The sequence below is a fragment of the Podarcis gaigeae genome (genome assembly GCF_964106915.1).
Source record: "Podarcis gaigeae genome assembly, chromosome: 7".
Classification (NCBI taxonomy): domain Eukaryota; kingdom Metazoa; phylum Chordata; class Lepidosauria; order Squamata; family Lacertidae; genus Podarcis; species Podarcis gaigeae.
The window spans coordinates 15,780,727-15,802,560 of NC_139683.1; the positions used below are offsets into that span (position 1 = coordinate 15,780,727).

Sequence of the window (21,834 nt, forward strand, 5' to 3'; positions counted from 1 at the left end):
ACGGGGAGCGGAGTGAGCTGCCAATGGCGGACATTCGGCGTACCACCCACTCGCGACTCCCAAGCCTCCCCCAGCTGTCAAAACAAAGGGGGAAGGGGGGAATGCTGCCGGCAAAGCAGTGCAGCTCCCCCTTCACCTGACGGTTTGGGGTAGGCTTGGGAGTCACGGGCAGGCAGCGCGAAATGTCAAAGAGGGAAGAGGGCAAGGTGGTGCTTGCTGTGATGCTGCGCTTTCACACGAATCAGCTGGCTCCCACAAGAGCATGTCAGCAAAAGACATGCGTCCTGATTCTCATCAGAGGAACGCTGGAGGGTATGTCCCCACACCAGGTGTACAGAGTTGTGTTGCGTGGTGTCACATCTGAAGTAGTCCTGACTTCATGTCAACACATCCCCTCTCCCCTTTTTAAAGTACTTAACCTGCATTCGTTAAAATTACCTTCATTCCTGCTGCAGCTGCTGGGCCGCTGGGATCCACAGCTTGAACGTGGCAAGGCTTGTTCCCACGCACCACAAATCCCCACCCGACGGCATCGCCTACAATCTTGAGAGGGAACAAGAATGCTTTAGCAATTCTCTTTGTTGCTGTTTTGGTAGCAAGCCAAAAGAACACAAGCATATTCTTGTGAATCCACTGTGATTCACCAGATTCTAGGGTCGCTCAGGGATTTTAGCCAAACCAAGCCACAATTTTAAGAAAGCTGGCCTGATTCACACACTTCCTGGACTAATACGAACGCTGTTTTCACAGTCCGTCAGATTTTGTGACTAAAAACCCTCAGCTCAAAATTGTACCGAAATGCGAATGAAAATATTCCATTATCTATTTTTTGCATCCATTATTATGTCTGAATAATGGATCAAAATGTCATGAAGTGCACTACACAACAGAAGATAATTGAGGTAATTGGAGACATACTGTGAAGGTTCTCCTGGCATATGGTGCCCCAGGCATCAGAAGTTCATCAGGAGTCACTGGTCTCTTCAATACTGCAAATACACAAGGAGGATGTTAAGTAAAGACTTTCACAAAAGCCGGGATTGCTTAGTCTGGAATCACCATGTCTCCTTTACTCACGTTGTCAATGACATTGTCATCCAGCTGTGATTCTCCTATGTTGCTTCCACATTAAAAAACAAAAACCAATCTTCTAATTAGCAACGGAACACTACAATATTAGCAAAATACAGCTGAAATGAAAAACTATTGTTGCAATATTGGTGGGGTAGGAGAGCTGGAAAAACACACCAACAAACCTGGCAACCAATGCTTGCTTTGGGTTTAAGCCTCCTAGAACACAATATACATCAGGGAGGCTTAGTTTGGTCAGAATCAAGTAGACATTTCCAGAGTTAATGCTAAATACATTATTTCTGGTAAATGAGCCTCCCCAGCTGCTAGATGGCTGTGACAATTTGTGTCCCAGGCTTTTTAGACTCGCCTATGCGGGTGGCGCTGTGGGTTAAACCACAGAGCCTAGGGCTTGCCGTTCAGAAGGTCGGTGGTTCGAATCCCTGCAATGGGGTGAGCTCCCGTTGCTCGGTCCCTGCTCCTGCCAACCTAGCAGTTCGAAAGCATGAAGTGCAAGTAGATAAATAGGTACCACTCCAGCAAGAAGGTAAACGGTGTTTCCGTGCGCTGCTCTGGTTCACCAGAAGTGGCTTAGTCATGCTGGCCACATGACCCGGAAGCTGTATGCCGGCTCCCTCGGCCAATAAAGCAAGATGAGTGTTGCAACCTCAGAGTTGTCCGCGACTGGACCTAATGGTCAGGGGTCCCTTTACCTTTATGGGATGGGATCGTAGGCTTGGCTCCTGTCATCTTATGGTGTGGCAACATCAGCTCAGGTTTGCCACTGAGCTTCACGGCTATGGCAGGATCTGAACCCTGGCCTCCCAGGTCCTAGCCCAGGGGTGGAGAACCGGGTCCAGACAGGGGTCCCTTTACCTTTACCTTTTACCTATGTACTATATGGAACCAAAGGGGCACATGGGTTGCTAGGTGTGAAATACATTGGCGTTATTTTCAGCTCTCTTACCTATCTATCTATCTGTGCAAAGATCTTTCCCCTCAATTAAACACTTGCAATCTAACCTTTGGATCTAAAATGAATGCTATACCCTTGTTTCTTGGCACAAGGGTGGATTGTAGTGGGCAATAAAGGAATGATTGCTTACTGCTAAATAAATAATTTGTGCTTTTGTGTTCCTTTTAGGTGCACTTCCCCGCCACAAGATATAAAACAGCAGAGCATCGCTGACAGGTACAGTTTCTGATTTTTGCTCACTTTTCAGAGGCCAGCGTGTTCACTCCCACACTTAACTGTGCAGCCAGGACGTGCCCAGATTTTAAAGAACGCAGATAAATAAATTTTAAATAAAACCACAGCAAGGGGGAAAGGAGAGGGAATTGCACCATTAATCATGAGTGACGTCACAAGCGCTGTCCTATAGTTGCCGGAGACACGCCTGCACCGTGTTGTACACAGGGCAAGTCTTCAATCCTATCCCTGCTCACTTGAGTTGGAGCCCTCGTATTCGCAGGTTAATGCCTTTGCAGAGCTACTGAAATCATCTTCAGAACACGCCGAGTATATTTATACGTAACTGAAGGGAAGACTGAAGTGAGAAAGGAGAGCGTGAGAATTCCCTTTGACATTCCGTTCTCCCTTTGAAGCAGATAACAGTGTGGATGGGAAAATGCATATTTCTTTACTGCCCTCCTCCGCCTTTTGACGTCAGTCGGAAGAGCACAAAGGGGGGATGTTTCGTCTTTCTAGAGGCACAGGAAATAACTTAGAAAGAAAACAAGCTTGGAAGCCGACGGTTTTCATCTCATCATAGAGGAGCTTGTTGAAAATGAACCGACAGCTGAAGTATTCCTAATTCCTCTTAGCAAACAGCATGATCGCATCGTTACTATCCCCTTTCCTGTGCTGACCTCATTTATTAACGGCTCGAATAAAGTAAATGTCTTCACATGCCGGCCACTGCTGTAACTGTCCTCTCTGCGTAATGGAGAAGAATGACAGATTGATCTATAAACTGTTGCTAAGCGGGTCAGAAAACTTGGATTGTCAGCCGATTTAGGGCCGGTTTCCACAACCAGTGGGGGTGTGAAAGCGCTCAGTCGAGCAGCTGGTGTCATATGCCTAAGCTGACAAGGTACATAATTCCCTTCCGCGTTTACTTTTAGCCGGCTGCTGAATTCTGGCTATATTAGGTCTAAGGAATACGCAAATATTCCATCCATTTTTATTTTTTAAGGGAACTGGCCTGATTTATTCACCTATATAATTTAGAAACCGTTTAATATAAAAAGAAATCTCTGAGCAGTTTACGTAAGAGGTAATTTGGAGGAAAGCAGAGGAAATTCACAAAGTGCAACAACAATCAAACCGAAGCTTTCAAAACGTGGAATAAAAATGGAATAAAACTATACACCATTGCTTAAAATCTGAGTCATGCACAGAAAAGCTTAAGAATTAGGAATCAGAGTCCAGGAAAACTTGAACTGCTTTTGAGAGGTCTGTTGCTGGGCTAGACCAATTAGGCTTTGAAGAAGAACGCTTTCACGTGTTAAACTCCTGTATATTCAAACATAGCCTATTAGAACTCTGGTCTAGCCTTTCCTTAGTTTTCAGTGTACATAAAAATTTAGTTAGTTATTTTTTAAGATGGGGGAACATGCAAACACTTAGTCCTCCCCTCCTTAAATGTAAATTGGTTTTGGCCATATACACATTGTACATTTAAAGCACATTCAAAGCACATTATTTCCCTCAAAGCATTCTGGGCACTGTAGTTTACCCCTCAGAGAGTTACAGTTTCCGGCTACCCATAAGAAACAACGGTGCCCAGAATTCTTTGAGGGAAATAATGTGCTTTGAAAGGGTATTTGGTTTTGCAAAGACATGCCCCTTCATTAAAAACAAATACACTCCTGCGATCTCAAAGCTAAATTGCCTGGATGTCTTCTAAGGAGTAAAGTATATGTGGATTTAAATGCATATTTGCATTTATAATGCAGTTTACAAAAATACTAACAGTGGGTGCTAAGGGTAGGGAATTACAGAAGGCTGACAAGGGGGGGGGCATTTAATCATTTCTTCCCCCTCGAAAGCTGCTATTTGCATTGGTAGGAAAATCACTCCTCGAAAGCTGCTATTTGCATTGGTAAGAAAATCATTCCTCGAAAGCTGCTATTTGCATTGGTAGGAAAGCTCATAGCAGCTTTGGAGGAGCAAGCGCCACCCAGACTGCAGCCCCGTCCCTTTACAGTCATTCCCATTATCATATCAGCAGTTGCTATTTCTGGTTTGTTTTGTTTTTAAAGCATGCATGTATGATGCGAAGGTGCATCTAAAAAAGTGCATCCAACATTCACCAATGCAAACAAGTCTTAGCGATCCTTACCAGATTTGGGGTTGCACAGAACTGGAGGACTGCCGCTGATCGTTGGGCTGCTGCTGAAGTACCCACTGCTGCTACAGCTACTCATACTGCTCCGTCTCACTGCTGAGACAATCTTTATCTCCTTGGTGGGGCTCACTTTCCCAAGCAGAGGAGGAGGAGTAAGGGAAATAGGCAGGAGGACATAAATTAATTTCTCTCTCTCTTACAATTCTCTTTACCAACATTCATAATAGGGGTCAGCAAACTATTCAGCAGGGGGCCTGTCCACTGTCCCTCACACCTTGTGGGGGGCCGGACTATATTGGGGTGGGGGGAATGAACGAAATCCTATGCTCCACAAATAACCCAGAGATGCATTTTAAATAAAAGGACACATTCTACTCATGTAAAAACACACTGATTCCTGGACTGTCCACAGGCCGGATTTAGAAGGCGATTGGGCCAGATCTGGCCCCCAGGCCTTAGGTTGCCTACCCATGATTCATAACTTCAGAAATTTCTAGTGCAGGCATCCCCAAACGTAGCCCTCCAGATGTTTTGGGACTACAATTCCCATCATCCCTGACCAATGGTCCTGTTTGCTAGGGAAGATGGGAGTTGTAGTCCCAAAACATCTGGAGGGCCGAGTTTGGGGGTGCCTGTTCTAGTGCATCTTGTCACCTTCAATAGTCCCATCACTTTGATGATGAACTGCTCATTTAGTACAATGGTGCTTTTCAAAACAAATAAGCAAAGCATTTGGGTTTTTTGATTTTTTCTAAAACTTGTGTTGTCCATTCATGAACAACTACATCTTAGAAAGATTTAGGGTACTTCCATACACAAGTGGTGTTTTGTTTGTTTGTTTTATTTGCTTCAGGCTGCAATGCCGTGTGAACCCAATGGGACTAACTTTTGGCTATGTATGTATAGGATTGTGCTATGAGTCAGTTGCACAATACAAAAGCTAAACTGGCCAGAATGCTCACTCACATTACTAATGTTTTTCTTCTGCTTTCTTTTCTAAATTAAGAAAAGATTCATACTTTCATAAGTAGCACAAAAGAGATCAACTTCAATATGGGAAGCTGCCAACATGTACTAGATTGTTTACAGGGCGCCTGCATAATGTAATAATTGAAACATTCTCCTCCCATACTTCCCCTTTTCAGCTTCCGGATTTTTTCTAGGGCACAGAAAACCCAACTTTTGGAAAAAATGGAACAGCTGATCAATTTCCTCAGGGACAGATGACCTAGCACACAGCTAATCCAAGGTGGCAATGACTTGCATAGATTGTGCTCTAACCATTTGTTCCTCTCCTCTCTAGAACTCTATCACTTTAACCCTTCCTTTTCAAACAGCATTTAATGCATACTCTTCATTCTCCTCAAAGCAGTCTGCAAGTTCTCAGAGGCATATATTCCAGGTTCTGTGAGTGATCTGCAGTGAATCGTGTTGAATCTTGGTTGAAAGTACTATAGAAATGGATAAACTACTATTTTTTCCTACTAATACCACGAAGACCTCCTTCTGCCTTGGTACTCAATACCTGAGAGGAAACTGGTGTGCTTTTTATTGTCATGGTTCTGCTTTCGTAGACAAAAGGGACTGTCGTGACTCTCCGGCATCAAGCGGGACTTCTCAGCGAGCAGCTCCATCAATCTCCTCCTCCGGCGGAAATTCATTCGGAACTGGAACAGCAGATTGCTGTCTATAAAATGGTGTTTGTTGCACACTGGGAAGGAAGGTAGGTGAGAGGGAGGGAGAGAGAGAGAAGTGGAAAGGCCTTTTCAGTGGGATAGAGAACACAGAATGTGTCAGGAATAAGGGGACAATGCTTGCAATAAGCTACTTGAACTGGGGTGGAGAGGTCATTGGCAAAAGTGGGAAGACGCCAGCAGATTGGGATGAACACAAGAGAAACATTTATTGTTGTACAGGTGCCCCACAAACAAATCAGAATGGATGCTCAGTGAATAATATAATATAATAATATAACTGCCATATAAGCTTTGTGCAAGGAAAGGATGAATGCTCAATAAACAGGTCATCTGGAGAGGCCACAGACTCAGATTTCATTGCTCTCTGTAGAGTCTTCCAAGCCGTATATTAGAACTTACCCATTTGGAGTGGGAAAACTTTTTTAAAACCTGTTATCTTTGGCATTATGGGTCTATCAAGACTTGAACTGGGTGTTTTTTGGTTTGCATACTAATGCCTTTCTCGGCCATTGGAGGCTATAGAATAAATGGAGGAAAGATCAACATTGTTTGTCTTTAGGCTACAAAGTGGTGCCATCCCCCAGAGAACAGATTGAGTCACTATGTCCTGATGTGCCTATAAATATTTCCAGATCAGTGTTAGTGATACCTATCTAACTCACAATCTTCCTATCACCCACTCTGTTTAGACAGATGCTTTCCTTTTGAGCTTGGCCAGCCAACCTGAGTTTTGGACTTCCCATTCCACATGATGCTCTGAACGTCTGGCTCCTGGAACTCCTTGGTAATACCAGTCTCTGCTCCTGTACACACTCATAGTATGTCTCTGCGCTAACAGGGCCCCAGGAACTCAAAACCTGGTGTTTATAATTTAGATCAGCCTTGATAAGTCAGGACAGGCTTTGCTATATTACATTTTCAACATGCACTCTCTCAACAGAGACATCAGTTCATTCTCACTCCTCGCCCTTAAGGCAGCAAGAGCTACTCACAACCAGGTGTGTTTCCTACCTTTCTGCTGTTATAACTTCTGGAAAGGTCTATGCCAGGTTTGAGAACATGTTTGGTGCCAAGACGGACGGAATTTATATCCCATCCTTCCTCCCCAAGTTGCCCAGGGCAGCAATGATCTCTTTACGTTTTGCAAAACTTTACACAACATGCTTTGATGTTGAATAAGAATGCCAGGCTCAACTCTGCACCCAGAAGTAGCTGCAGTGTAATAAATGCATCTACGTTATTATTGCAGCAGTAATTGTCCAGAACCACTAGTTCTTAAAAGCTGCAATCCCTGAATACCTTAGGCAGCAGGGAGGATAAACTTCCATTTCCTAAAAGCATTGCAATTAACAATGGAGATTATATATATATATATATATATATATATATATATATATATATATATATGCAGGTTTTGGTGTCCTCGGGTGTCTTCCCGTGTAAAAGTTGGGGTGTCTAGGCGACGTTTCGACGAGGTCTCACTCGTCATCTTCAGGCTGGTGCTTTCGGCTTCTTGTTACTGGAACAGAGCGGGATCTCAATGTTTGAGTTCCTATAAATACTGTAGAGGGGGTGTGGTGTCTAGCCTCCAATGTTCTGGGCAGAGAGGAAGTTCCCAGGCTAGTGTGCCTTTTCTTCTTTTGTTCCTTAATTACTTGAGAGATACCTTGAGTGATTTCTTGAGTGATATCCTGAGTACCACTTAGGTGGGTCATTAGGTGTGGATTAGTTGCTAAAGTCTTTGTGTCTTGACCTCTTGAACTTTGTGAAGAGTTTTCCTGAGAAGATGGCTGTATTGCACTTAGTTGTGCTTTGGCTTGGCTTCGTGTATAGGGGCGAGCTGTGGTTTTGTGGCTTGTGTCAGCCAGATCTGTGTAGGGATTGCAGGGGGGTGCAGCATCCGGAGGTGCCACCATGGATTGGCTACTGGATGGTGTCAGTAATTCATCTGTGGAGAGGGTCTGGGTTTGGGTCTGGTGTGGTTGATTGGTGTTGGCGTTCTGTGTGCCTCTGGATCTGGTGTCAGTTTTTGTGGGGAGGGCTAATTTCCAGATGTCTGGCAAGCGGGATGTGTCGTCACGCTTGTTCATGTTGTGAGGGTGTTTCTCTATCTCGATGGCTTCCATGATTATTCTCTTGTGGTGATGTTCCGTGTTAAAGAGCAATTTGGAATCTGCAAAATTAATTTCGTGTCCTGTTTCTTTCATGTGTTGGAAAAGAGAGGAAGTTTTTTCTTCTTTTTTGACGGCATTCTTGTGTTCTGCGATACGTGCATTTATTCGTCTGTTTGTTTGTCCAATGTACGTGGCTGGGCAGACTTTGCAGGGTATTTCATAGATCCCTTGGTTTTCCAACTGGATTTTATCCTTGGGGTTTCTGAGGATATTGGCTATTTTTTGGTTGGTGCAAAAGGCTGTTTTGATATTGTGTTTATGGAGGATTTTGCTAATTTTATCTGTAGTGCCCTTGATATAAGGAAGGAGGGCCATGCCATTGTTTTCTTCTGTGTCTTGGTTTTTGGGGGGTGTTTCCTTTTGGATTAGCTTCGTAATCCTGTTTTGCTGGTATCCATTGGCAATTAACACATTTGAGAGATTCTGTAACTCAGTTGTCAAGTGGTCTTTGTCAGCCAGGCGTTTGGTTCTGGAGATGAGAGTCTTGGCTACGGAGTTTATTTGTGCAGGGTGGTGGTGTGATTGTGCATGTAAGTAGCGGTTGGTGTGTGTTTTTTTCTGGTAGATAGTGTGTCCTAGGGAGCCATCAGGTTTTTTGTAGATTAGGACGTCAAGGAAGGGAAGTTGGTTGTTGGCTTCTATTTCCATAGTGAATTGTATTTTGGGGTGTAAGTTGTTGAGATGTGTGAGGAAGCTATCCAGTTTTTCCTTCCCGTGTGGCCAAATTACAAAGGTGTCGTCAACATATCTGAGCCAAAGTTTGGGTTTGTGTTCTGACTTGTCTAAAGCATTGGTTTCAAAGTGTTCCATGTACAGGTTTGCGATGACCGGTGAGAGGGGTGATCCCATAGGTGCTCCTTCTATCTGTTTGTATCTTTGTCCATTGTGGATGAAGTACGTGTTGGTTAGGCAGTGGTTGGTCAGGTCCAAGATGTATTCGGGGGGATTGTATTTGTTTTGAATAGCTGTCAAGGCTTCATTAATGGGCACTTGTGTGAAGAGAGATACAACATCGAAGCTCACAAGTAGGTCATTAGGATGTAGGTTTTGCTTCTTTATTGTTTCTATGAACTGGAAGGAGTTTGGTACGTGTGAAGAGATGGATTCTGCATAGGGCTGAAGTTGCTTGGCGAGAAATTTAGCGAGATTTTGTAGAGGTGAGCCTATGGAGCTGACTATTGGTCTGAGTGGTGTTCCTTCTTTGTGTATCTTGGGGAGGCCGTAGAGTTTGGGGCATCTGGATGATTTTTCTCTGGGGATGATTCTTAGCTGGATTTCTTCACTGATAGGAGAGGCTTTTATTTTGGATTTGGTGGTTTTTTCCAGATAGGTGGTGGGATCTGTTTTTATAGGTTTGTAGGCAGGATCTTGGAGTAGCTTTGATAGTTTTGCTTGGTAGTCCGATGTGTTCATCACCACTGTGGCATTACCTTTGTCTGCTGGGAGAATGATTATGTTGTTGTCTTTCCTCAGGTTGGTGAGTGCTTTCTGTTCTTCTTTGTGTAAATTGCTTCTGGGTGGTTTGCTGGAGCAGAGGATGTTGGTGACTTCAAGTCTGATTTTATTGGCTTCATCTGGGTTGAATTTGGTTAGGCTAGCTTCGACTCCGCATATGATGTTTTCCGTGGGGATGCGTCTCGGGGCGACTGCAAAGTTGAAACCTTTGGAGAGTACTTTGGTTTCAGTTGTGGTGAGGATCCTGTCTGATATGTTATGTACTGTTTGTTTCATGGGTTGCTGTGGAGGGTGGCCGGGCTTCTGGCGTTTCTCTAGTTTGTGGAGTTTGTTGGTGTGTGTGTCTGTCTTATGTGAGGTCTCCGTTTCAGCTCTCCAGACGGCTAGTTGTTTGCATTTGTCCCAGAGTGCAGGGTGGATTTTGTTACAGAGTTTGAGGTGAAGAGTGAGTAGATCTTTGTTGGTTTGGTCTAGTAGGTATCTTTTCTTGTGTAGTTCGTTTCTGATTAGGGATAGTTCAGTTCGTTTCAGGATCCTTTCGGTGGCTGGGGTTTTAGAATGGAATTTAAGTTGGAAGCATGTGGGAATTAATTTGTTGTCTCGGCAGTTGCGTAGGAACAAGAGATCACATAAGATGGTGGCTCTTCGGACTTCTAGTTTCTCGTAGGTTCTTGTCAGCTGGAAGGTTTCCTCCCCGTAGAGGTAAGATATTTGCTTTCGTAGATTTTCACGGGTACAGGAATGCAGGTTTTGGTGTCCTCGGGTGTCTTCCCGTGTAAAAGTTGGGGTGTCTAGGCGACGTTTCGACGAGGTCTCACTCGTCATCTTCAGGCTGGTGCTTTCGGCTTCTTGTTACTGGAACAGAGCGGGATCTCAATGTTTGAGTTCCTATAAATACTGTAGAGGGGGTGTGGTGTCTAGCCTCCAATGTTCTGGGCAGAGAGGAAGTTCCCAGGCTAGTGTGCCTTTTCTTCTTTTGTTCCTTAATTACTTGAGAGATACCTTGAGTGATTTCTTGAGTGATATCCTGAGTACCACTTAGGTGGGTCATTAGGTGTGGATTAGTTGCTAAAGTCTTTGTGTCTTGACCTCTATATATATATATGAGCGAATGATGGACTTGAAGAAAGAATACAGAGTAGGGTTCATTTCTACTGCAAGGAATGTTCAAAACTGCTGAATATTGAGACTCATGTGAATGCTAACTATCCTAGATGAATTTTGTGACTGTCTAAAGATACCTGTTCCTCACTTCTCATTAGGCATGCACCTATGAACACTGAGAGTCACATTCAGGTTACTGTCAGCTTTCACACATATATGTTCTTTGGACATTTATTAGTTTGCTTGGGGTTGCCAAGATTCCTTCACAGTATCTGTGCGTGATGTCAATTTTTCAAATGGAAGTTTTGTACACAATATTGCAAAATGCTATGCAAAACAAAACATTTCATAAGCAAAAGCATGAAAAGCAGATAAAAATCAAAAGTAATGAATAAAAAATGCTGGTAAGAATGTACCTTACCGCATAGTAATTCAATAATGTAACCTGAACGTCCACAATTCACCAAATTTTGGACAAAAACTACAACATCAGCATTAAATATATCATTTTGAATATTACCTATTTGGTACTTTCACAGTTAATCATTAACCAGAGTATATTTTCATTCTTATGAAGTTACTGAATGTAGAAACATCGCCTACCATTCCGTCACACCACTCCATTTTAAAAAGACTCTACAGCTATGCTCACACATGCTCTTTGCTTGATGACTCAAACATCAAGCGATGACTTGCAAGTGTAGAAGAGCTATCAAATCAAATATTAAGAATAAATTGTTTAACTCCTAGCAATACTGCTTGAAGGAGATAGTTAACATGGTAAACTGCAACTCCATCTTGTGTTAAGTTTTCTTTAGTGATTCATTTAAGATGGTCTGATGTTTCCTCAAATTTATGACGCTGTTGTAAAAGATTAGAATTCAAGCATTTCTGTCCTGCTTAGAAAAGTGGAATAAGCCAAGTACTGTACTGGCTGGACATTGGTTAGCCACCATTTCACTTATGCAAATAATAGCTTGTGCCAACGGGTTGCATCAGAGCAATGAATTCACGCAAACTCATGTCTTCTTCATAGAAGACAGCAGATATCTTTCATTAGCCTACAGCTCCAATACTACAGATGATTAGGCCATTCACATGTTCTCGGACTCAAACTGATGGGTCACTACTGGTTGTCTGAAGCACCATTCAGACTATGGAGGGTGAGGACTAGATACCAAAAAAGTTACCTAACTATAAGGACATATACTAACATGGTTCTCAAAGCTGGAGCATTATTGGAACAGTGGAATCATCACCCAGTCCAGTCTAGGTGTACATTTTTAATGATTAGCCCCATGGAATTTCCAACCATAAAGTCTAAGGTGGCCCTAACATAATGACCACACGGCAACTTTCTATAACCTCAATTTTGTATGTAGCACGACACTAGGAGAGAGAGAAACAGCAGGATACAAGCAGTGTGGCATTTATGCACTGCACGCTTCCATGTGGGCTGTGATGCTGGTCCTCCAGCCCCACAGTGGCTGAACTAGTGATGGGGACATAGGCGCCGACTCCATGGGGCCTCCATGGGGCCTAATAAGAAAATTATTAGTTATATTATGCTTTGTAAAATCACAAAATTATGTTGGTATTTTTTATTTTCCTTGTTTGACGATAGTTGCCTTTTAAAATACATTCAGTAATGAGTTAAAACAAAGCCACTCCCGATCTAGAGAGGGGGTGGGGTTGCGGGCTCTCGACCCATCAACAATCTCGCGGGGCTGGCGTCAGCCCCGCGAGAAGCGGGGATTCCTCCTAGCTCATTAATATTCACCGCCCACGGCGGCAGCCAATCAGCTGCCGCAAAGGGCGGGCCCTCACAGGTTCACTTAAGGTCGGGGCAGCCCGGGGCTCGCCCCTTTCGTTCCCCCAGCAGCAGCGGTTTGGAGGTCTTGGGCCCCCCAATATTTTTTATAAGTCGGTATGGGCCCCCCCAATATTTTTTATAAGTCGGCGCCCCTGGATGGGGATAACAGCACGGAGGAGATCAGGACATCTAAAACTATCTTCTTGGACAATTGAGATGATATGGAAGTTAAGGAAGACAAAGATTGGCACTGCTAAAATTTCATTATTCCAAGGGCTGACAAAAAGACAAATTGCTGCGCTCCCTGTTATTCGTTTCTTCAACTGCCGCTTGCAATTGTGCGTTCAGACCCAGAAACCTCCCCCCTAAATAAATTCACACTTAACTCAAATTTTGGTTTTGGTTTTTGGCAGAATTTAGGCCACAACTTTATTGATTACGGAAAGTGACTGGTTGCATAGGCTCTGGTTCAACTAGCTCCCTGCCATGCAGGTAGCGCTGACCCAGGGTTCCAGCATAGGCCAGCCTAGGGTGAACACCTGGATAAGCAGAAAGCTGGGAACAGGCTATCTCCACCAGCCAAATGTCCCCCTGGACTCAGGCACAGGCACAACCCCCTCTCAGGGGTTGACCAAACCATCAAGTCCCTGGATTCCTTTAACGGAATACCCTTCACATAGGGATGGCAAGAGCGTTCTCCCATCCCTATCACCTGAATCAGAGCCTATCCCGCAACCTTACAAGTTGTGACGATTTGCTACGCAGCAGGCGAAACCCAAATGGCAACAGCCAATCAGCCAAGTGGGGAAAATTCCTGCCATGCCTCTGTCCCAACGACAAATGACACATGATGGCATAGCAAGGTCAAGCATACAAATCCTAAAAGTAGGGAGAGGTGGGTGAGTATTCCGAATGCACGCACCAAAAGAGGAAGCTCTGGGTCACATGCATGGGTATAAATAGGTCCCTCGAACTGTTTGGGCTGCATCCCATTGGCCAGATTGCACCCAGCTTTGAGGGACCTACCAATTGGGTGTTGTGGCTGACCAATCGTACCCACCCACAACACAGGGTGTCAGTTTTCCAGGTCTCACCGCAATACATGCCCTCTTTAAGGGAGCTCCTGATATGCCAAAATTTCATTATTCCAAGCGCTGACAAAAAGACAAATTGCCGTGCTTCCTGTCATTCGCTTCTTCAACTGCCACTTGCAATTATTGTTATTAAAGAGATTCCATCTCAGCCTGCTTTATTTCAGCTTTCTGGTTTATTTCAGTGGCAACTTTATTGGCTCGCCCCACCAGGTGTGCTTTCCAATTCCCCCCCAAGGCCTTCATTAAGCTGAATAGTTTTAAAATTAAAATTGCAGAGGATGTTACATTTTGTAGCAATTCATTTCCTGGTTCCTAGATTCTAATTACACCATGGATGGTGTCCGACTTCATTATGTAGAAAGCAGGTGATCTCATGGTTTTAAATATATGCAGTGATAACTGCGGGGGTGAGTGGGTGAGAGTGAAACAGAGCTTCAGCACTGTAAGTAAAAACCAAACTCAGTGGTAGAGAACATAAGGCTAGCTGTCTCCTAAGTCTGATTCCCCCCACCCACCACGTGCACTGAATATCCACTTTTGCCAGCTACATTATTTTCAAGCTTGGCCCAGCTCACAAAGAAAATATCTGAATAAAGTCCACTTTATTTTCCTACATTCACTTCCAAGAATCTTCCAAGAACTGAATAAAAAAGATTTTGAAGAAATCACTGTCATTATGGAAAACACCACAGATTTCCAAATCTTTAACTCCTCATCTTTTGAACATTTGGCGCATGAATCTTCTATAAATGCTTTAGGATAGTGACCAATTTTTGAAAAATAAAATAAAATACTCATTTCTTTTGCATTTGCAAAATCCTGTGTTTTTCTGCCCTGCCCATATTTCCTAGAGATTGATGACCTGATTTTCACGTTAAATGTGCACCTTTCATCTCTGCATATCCCTGATGTGTCACACACTGACCCACTAAGTACAATAGCAGAAGGGCTTCCCTTCCAATTTTCCTCCCAGTGGAGAATAAATACTGCAAGACAAAAACATATGATATTGCAGAGAGCTTTCCCCCTATTCCTTCCAAAGGCTTTTTGGTCTTCAGAGCTAATCTGGCATCTGTTAATGTGCTTTAATGGTAGCATCAATTCAGAACATCTACCCTGTCATTAAAAATCCAGACGTTCAGTTACTGGTGTTCAACTATCTTTCTATCCAAGCCAATTCCCAATATTATATCCCACTCTCCTAACATTTCATCATGTTTTACTGGGCTCAAGAAAAGAGACTTTTGGTTGTTCCAGGGGGTTGGACTTAAACCAATGGGTTCAAATTACAAGAAAAAGGATCCAGACGAAACATTAGGAAGAGCTTTCTGAAGATATGAGTGGTTCAGCAATGGAATGGACCACCTTGGAAGGTGGTGGCCTATTTTTGTTAGATTATTTTAAGCAGAGAGTGAATGGCCACCTATCATCTATGCTCTGGTAGTAAAGGTGAAAAGGTAAAGGACCCCTGGATGGTTAAGTCCAGTCAAAGGCTATGGGGTTGTGGCACCCATCTCACTTTCAGGCTGAGGGAACCGGCGTTTGTTGAACTTCCTGTAGAGGTAGGCAGTTAGAATAGACTACTTTTGAGGGACCTTCCAATTCTATGACAGAGGACAGTTCAATCTCTAAAGGCAAGGAACAGTTTGTCCCAATTGCAACTGTGTCGACAGATGCTTTTACCTTTGTCATCCATTCTACCATGGGAGAGACACAGCCTGTACCACTCCTCTCCCTTCTGAAGGTAGCTGAAATATTAGGGGAAGGGGCATTGCTACCCAGTCTCAGCGAAGGTGACAGATCTTTAGCTAGTCTACATTTCTAAAATGCTCATGCTGCATTCCATAACAGTCTAGTGTCATTCCAAGATATAGATCCCAGGGTGGGATTCTATGCAGATGTATAGTGGGGCTGTCAGCATGAGACAGTGGCTACACCCTGGGAATGGCTTTGACTGGCCAAGCTAAACCAAGTGAGGGCAGCCAATGGGTCTCAAACCTTTTTGGTGAGTTAGAGACTTCCCCTGCATACAAAGACAGGCTCTAGCGCATTGAGTGGACAAGACCAGTAGTGAGTCCAATGGTCAAGAAGGAGGTTTCTGCATGGGCTGCAGAGGGAAGTGAGGAGCAGATGGGGCTCATCAACCTGGGAAGGTAGCCCATCTAGAAGAAGGGAAACTCTGGTCCTAAACCTCTGCTGCCTTGCAGGAGATCTTTGGGAGAAGAAAAGGCCTACCCAAATCCAGGGTGGAGTCCCTAAGACCATTGGATAGTGCCTTGCATGTTTCCTTCCAACAATTCCTGCAGCCAAGCTCTGCATGCAGTCATTCAGTACATGGTATGCATACATCTCAAGTTTACCAAATTGGGAAAGACCAGGACCAACTTAAGGCACAGAGCATTGCCAGAAAGGGGTGACATTTTCAGATAGACGTTCAAGAGGAAACAGAAGGTTCTGGTTAGAGAGGGAGCTGGTGTAACATAGTGGTTAATCTAAAATTCTCGTTGGAACCTTGTCTCTGCCATCAACTCCACAGATGTCTGTCCCCTCAGTTTCACCTACTGTACCTGCAAAACTGGTATAATAGGGTACTGCAAGGGTTGTTGTAAAGGTTATGACAAATTAATGCACATGAAATGCTATACACACTCAAAAGCGTTATAGAAACACAAAACATTTATTATTATTCAGACAGGCATTTTGATATGAAAGCTCTTGCCTCAATGCTAGGATTTGAACTAAAGTTGACAGTCAGGCCCTTTTCTATGACAATAAATTAACTAGAGAAGGAAACTGCATGTCATTATTCTTTGTGCTTATTCAGCAATAAGGGTAGTCGAGCTCTATTATAAACTGTGACAGCAGTTTATAAAGACAACCAATGAGGAACAAAGGTATTTTATCCTACACTCAGTCGTCAGCCAAATATCTCATTCAGCTCTTGCCAGGCTACAGCAGAATGCCAATTAGTGTTAATTGAAACTGTATTGACAATGCTGACATGTAAGTCACAAAGAATGGCTCGGCCTTTGGAGAGCAGAGGAAACTTGCCAGCGGATCCATGGTATTTACTTGCTAACTGAGCAGACTCTATAAAGATTGCAATAAACAGACAACGGAGTGAAAAGCAGGCAGCTGTTGTTATTTCAAAGTTAGCTTGCAATTTGGAAACAGGGTGGGGGGAAGGTGAGAAGGGAAGATTTCTAATTCTTTAGCTATGCTAGTTTCAGTATAAGTACAGATGCAGTCAAAACAGATGTTATTTTTGTTTGCTACAGCTAAAATCCATAATCATTCCATTTCAGCTGAGTGTAACCAATATCGTTTCTAACTCGGGTGAAACACAATGAAATCTATAGAAACTAAGTCTTTAAACCAAATCTCCTACTGGCAAAGTATTATAAATAAAGAGCTTAGCCTCTCTGGGCTTTAATCAGATTTTACACCAGTCCTTTTCATCCTAAGTTCTTGGAAAGTCAATAAGAACACTCCATTTCTAACATTAAACAGGAACAAGGAAGTTGCATACATTTCCTCTGTCTGCAATTCCAATGTGTTTCAGTTCCCCAGGGGAAATCTTGCATGACTGGGTCAGAACACTGTCGGATTAGCCCATAAGTGCCCTTGGTAGCCGGCCAAAAATTATAGTTGCCAGTGGGAGGAAGTTGCTTGTTTTCAGGTGGTGCATTAGCATGTTTTGATTTGATCGGGGAAACCTGGGTTGCAGCCTTGTTCTATTTTTTGTTTGTTTGCTTGTTTTAATTTTTAATCACCTTCATCCCATAGGATTCCAGGTAATCCAGATAAAGTATTCGCATAAAACACAACATGCAATTGTGCAATTATTAAAATCTTTTTTTTAAAAAAAACCTTTGATAAAGTATTGAAATTTCAGCCATAACAATTACAGCACAGCAGCAGACAGAAGACTAAATTGGGCTTCACACATCCTTGACCTCTCCAAAACCCAGTGGAAAAGGTATGCCTTCAATTGACACAGAGAATCTGGCAGGAAAAGAGACGGCTTGTTGACAGGACAAACAGGGCTGGCAGATATTGGAAGAGACACTCCTGGCTCAGTCCTGCTCGGAATTAGCTGGGCAGCAGTTCCATTGAACTCAGAGGTGCTTTCTTCTGACTGCAGAGGATGGTATAACTCATAACACACTTTGAACTTTAACAAAAGATCTTCAGCCTGCTTTAGCTTTTTAATGACAAATGCAGTAGTCATGAAATTAAAAGACGCCTGCTTCTTGGGAGAAAAGCAATGACAAACCTAGACAGCATCTTAAAAAGCAGAGACATCACCTTGCGAACAAAGGTGCGTATAGTTAAAGCTATGGTTTTCCCAGTAGTGATGTATGGAAGTGAGAGCTGGACCATGAAGAAGGCTGGTCGCCGAAGAATTGATGCCTTTGAATTATGGTGCTGGAGGAGACTCTTGAGAGTCCCATGGACTGCAAGAAGATCAAACCTCTCCATTCTTAAGGAAATCAGCCCTGAATGCTCACTGGAAGGACAGATCGTGAAGCTGAGGCTCCAATACTTTAGCCATCTCATTAGAAGAGAAGACTCCCTGGAAAAGACCCTGATGTTGGGAAAGATGGAGGGCACAAGGAGAAGGGGACGACAGAGGACGAGATGGTTGGACAATGTTCTCGAAGCTACCAGCATGAGTTTGACCAAACTGCGGGAGGCAGTGGAAGACAGGAGTGCCTGGCGTGCTCTGGTCCATGGGGTCACGAAGAGTCGGACACAACTAAACGACTAAACAACAACAACTACTTAGAATCATAGAATTGGAGAGCTGGAAGCGGCCACAAGGGTCATCTAGTCCAACCCCCTACAATGCAGAAATGTTTTGCCCAATGTGGGGCTCGAGCCCACAACCCCCTGAGATTAAGAGTCTCATATGTATCTCGACAACACTCGTTGCCACTCTTTAAAGATTCAGCTTCCTTTAATTATAGGGATAGTTTGAAATAAGAAAATCAACCTCGGCAGCACATTCATCTTAATTGTGTTAATCCTTCCCCAAAACGACAGTTTCAGCCCTCCCCAAATTTCCAAATCTTTTCTTATTTCCCTCCACGTCGATTCATAGTTATTCTTAAACAGATCTATATTCCTAGGTGTTATCCAAATGCCAAGATATTTCACTTTTTTAACCACTTCTATTTGCGTTTGCTGTTGAATTGTTTCTGTTAGTTTCTGATCCAAATTTTTACCTATTATTTTTGTTTTACTCTTATTTAATTTGAACCCTGCTACCTCTCCAAACTGATCTAATTCCTTTAATATCTCTCCTGTTGCAGTTGTTGGTTCTTCTGTCATTATAACTACATCATCCGCATAGGCTCTGATCTTATATGCATTCTGCCCAACTAACGCTCCTTTTATTTTTTGGTTCTGCCTTATAGAGTTTAGTAGTACTTCTAAGGTCATTATAAACAGAAGCGGGGAGAGCGGGCAGCCCTGTCTTGTTCCTCTTCGTATCTTTATTTCTTCTGTCACTATATTATTGATAATCAGCCTGGCTTTCTGATCTGTATATATGGCTTTTACTCCATTAAAGAAATCCTCCCCCACTTCTATATGTTCTAAATTTTTCAACATAAAGTCCCAAATAACATTATCGAATGCCTTCTCGGCATCGACAAACATCATTATGGCCTGTTTGTTAATCTTGACAGATAAATACTCTAGCATGTTAATTATATTTCTTGTATTGTCTCTCATCTGCCGTCCTGGCAGGAATCCCGCTTGATCCCTATGAATAGTCTCTGATAGTAGCCTCTTCAGTCTTTTTGCAAGGATCCCCGCGAATATTTTATAATCTACATTTAGCAGTGAGATCGGTCTATAATTTTTGACCTGAGTTAAATCTGCGTCTTGCTTGGGGATAAACGTAATGTATGCCTCTTTCCAGGTCTCTGGGAATTCTCCTTTCCTTAAAATGTTATCCATAGTTTCTTTCAGAGGTCCCACCAAAATGGATTTCATCTCTTTGTAATAACCTGTGGTGAATCCATCAGGACCTGGGGCTTTTCCCCTCTTTAACTCTTTAATTACGTCTTCTATTTCATCACTTCCTATTGGGGTATTCAGCTGTTGTCTTTCCTCCACTGAGATTTTTTTCGCCCCTTTATCCTTCAGAAATCTCTCTATTCTCCTTAAACTAATTTTCTCTTTGTTGGAATATAATCTTCTATAATAATTGAGAAACTCTCCCCTAATTTCTTTAGGATCTGATTTCTCTTCCTCTCCCACCTTTATTTTGTTTATTGTGCTCTTTTCCTTCCTCTTTTTAATTTGCCATGCTAACCACTTGCCTGACTTATTTGCAAACTCGAAGTTTTTTTGTCTTAATTTTTTTATATTCCATTCCACCTCTCTGTTTATTATTGTGGCAAATTGAGCTTGTAAAATTTTTATATTTTCTTTTGCTTTCTGGCAATTGGGTTTTTGGGATAATTTCTGTTCGTTTGCCATTATCTGCTTCAAAATCTCATCTTTCCCTTTCTCTCTCTTCTTGTTTTTGATTGCATTCTGCTGGATAAAATAACCTCTTATTACTGCCTTACTTGCTTCCCATACTACGTTAGCTTTTGTTCCTTTACTGCGGTTTTCCATGAAATATTGCTTTAGTTTTTCCTGCGCTATCTCAACAATTTTTTGATCCTCCAGCAGATAATCCTTTAATCTCCATCTAAAAGTTCTTGGCTCCAGGCTTTTTAATTCCAACTCCATCGGATTGTGATCTGAGAATACACTCGGTCTTATTTCTATTAGTTTAATTCTTGGGCATAATTCGTTTGAGATCCATATCTGATCAATACGTGACAACGACTGGTTTGGTTCGGAGTGGAAGGTGAATTGTTTATCCAGTGGGTGTTTAAGACGCCAAATATCTATCAAATTACCGTTATCTACCATTGAGAAGAAGGATTTTGGTAGCTTCCCATTCTTACTTCCTCCTTCCCTACACCTATCAGCTTCTAGAGAGACCACCCCGTTCAAATCACCCATTAGAATAATTTTCTGATCGACAAATTCACATATTTTCTCTTCCAATTTTTTAAAAAATTCCGACTTATTATCATTTGGGGCATATACCCCAATTACCACCAAATTTTCTCCTTGCCAACTGATACGGACCCCTATTATTCTGCCCTCTTCGTCTTTAAATATTGGTTTAGCCTCAATCTTATTTTTGATATAGAAAACCACCCCTCTTTTCTTCTCTTTGTCCAAAGACTCAAATTCATTTCCTAACCTCCTATTAATCAGTATTTTCCTGTGCCTGAGTGTTGTCGAGATACATATGGCAGGGAAAGAAACCTAGGATTCAGTTTAAACTATTAACAGACATAAAAGAAAGGGGGGGCTTCGCCTTGCCGGATGTGAAATTATATTATGAGGCGGTTTGCCTATGTTGGGTCAAAGATTGGGTAAGGCTAGAGAACAGGGAATTATTAGACTTGGAGGGTTACGATAACAACTTCGGCTGGCACGCCTACTTATGGCGGGATAAATGGAAGATACACAAGGGATTTGGGAATCATATTTTCAGAGGACCTTTAGTTGAAATATGGGATAAATATAAAAATCTGTTGGAACCAAAAACCCCACATTGGCTTTCACCTCTAGAAGTCATGTGTGCGAGGACTATTAATATGAGAAGTAAATGGGCAACATATAACCAGTTAATAATTAAAGAAGATGGGAAATGGATTGTACGACCATACGACCAGGTTAAAGAATATGTCCATGACTGGTTACACCATCTCCAGGTGAATCAAATGTTCAGGAAGGATCTTAAAGAAAGAGGCTATGCAGAGAAGGAATCTAAGTTTCAGACGGAGATTATAAACAAAGAAGAAAAAATTGTTTCGAAAATGTATAGGATACTGTTGGATTGGAGTTTAGGGGATGAGGAGGTTAAGTGTGTAATGATTCGCTGGGCAAAGGATGTAGGACATAATATACTATTTGAAGATTGGGAAAAACTCTGGAAGGAAGGACTAAATTTCACGGCGTGTGTAACGGTAAAGGAAAACATAATGAAGATGTTTT

General features: G+C 42.6%; 1 protein-coding gene across 3 annotated transcripts in view; it reads right to left on the bottom strand.

Annotated features, from left to right (window-relative positions):
- Positions 1-21,834, bottom strand: part of DEPTOR (DEP domain containing MTOR interacting protein) — a 66,369-nt gene that overhangs the window by 15,488 nt on the left and 29,047 nt on the right. For all 3 annotated transcript variants that reach the window (XM_083749300.1, XM_083749302.1, XM_083749301.1), the window contains 4 exons: positions 5,947-6,132; positions 4,416-4,550; positions 919-989; positions 439-543 (listed from right to left, as the gene is read on the bottom strand). In XM_083749300.1, coding sequence (XP_083605426.1) covers positions 439-543; positions 919-989; positions 4,416-4,550; positions 5,947-6,132 — 497 coding nt within the window. The remainder of the gene's footprint in view (positions 1-438; positions 544-918; positions 990-4,415; positions 4,551-5,946; positions 6,133-21,834) is intronic.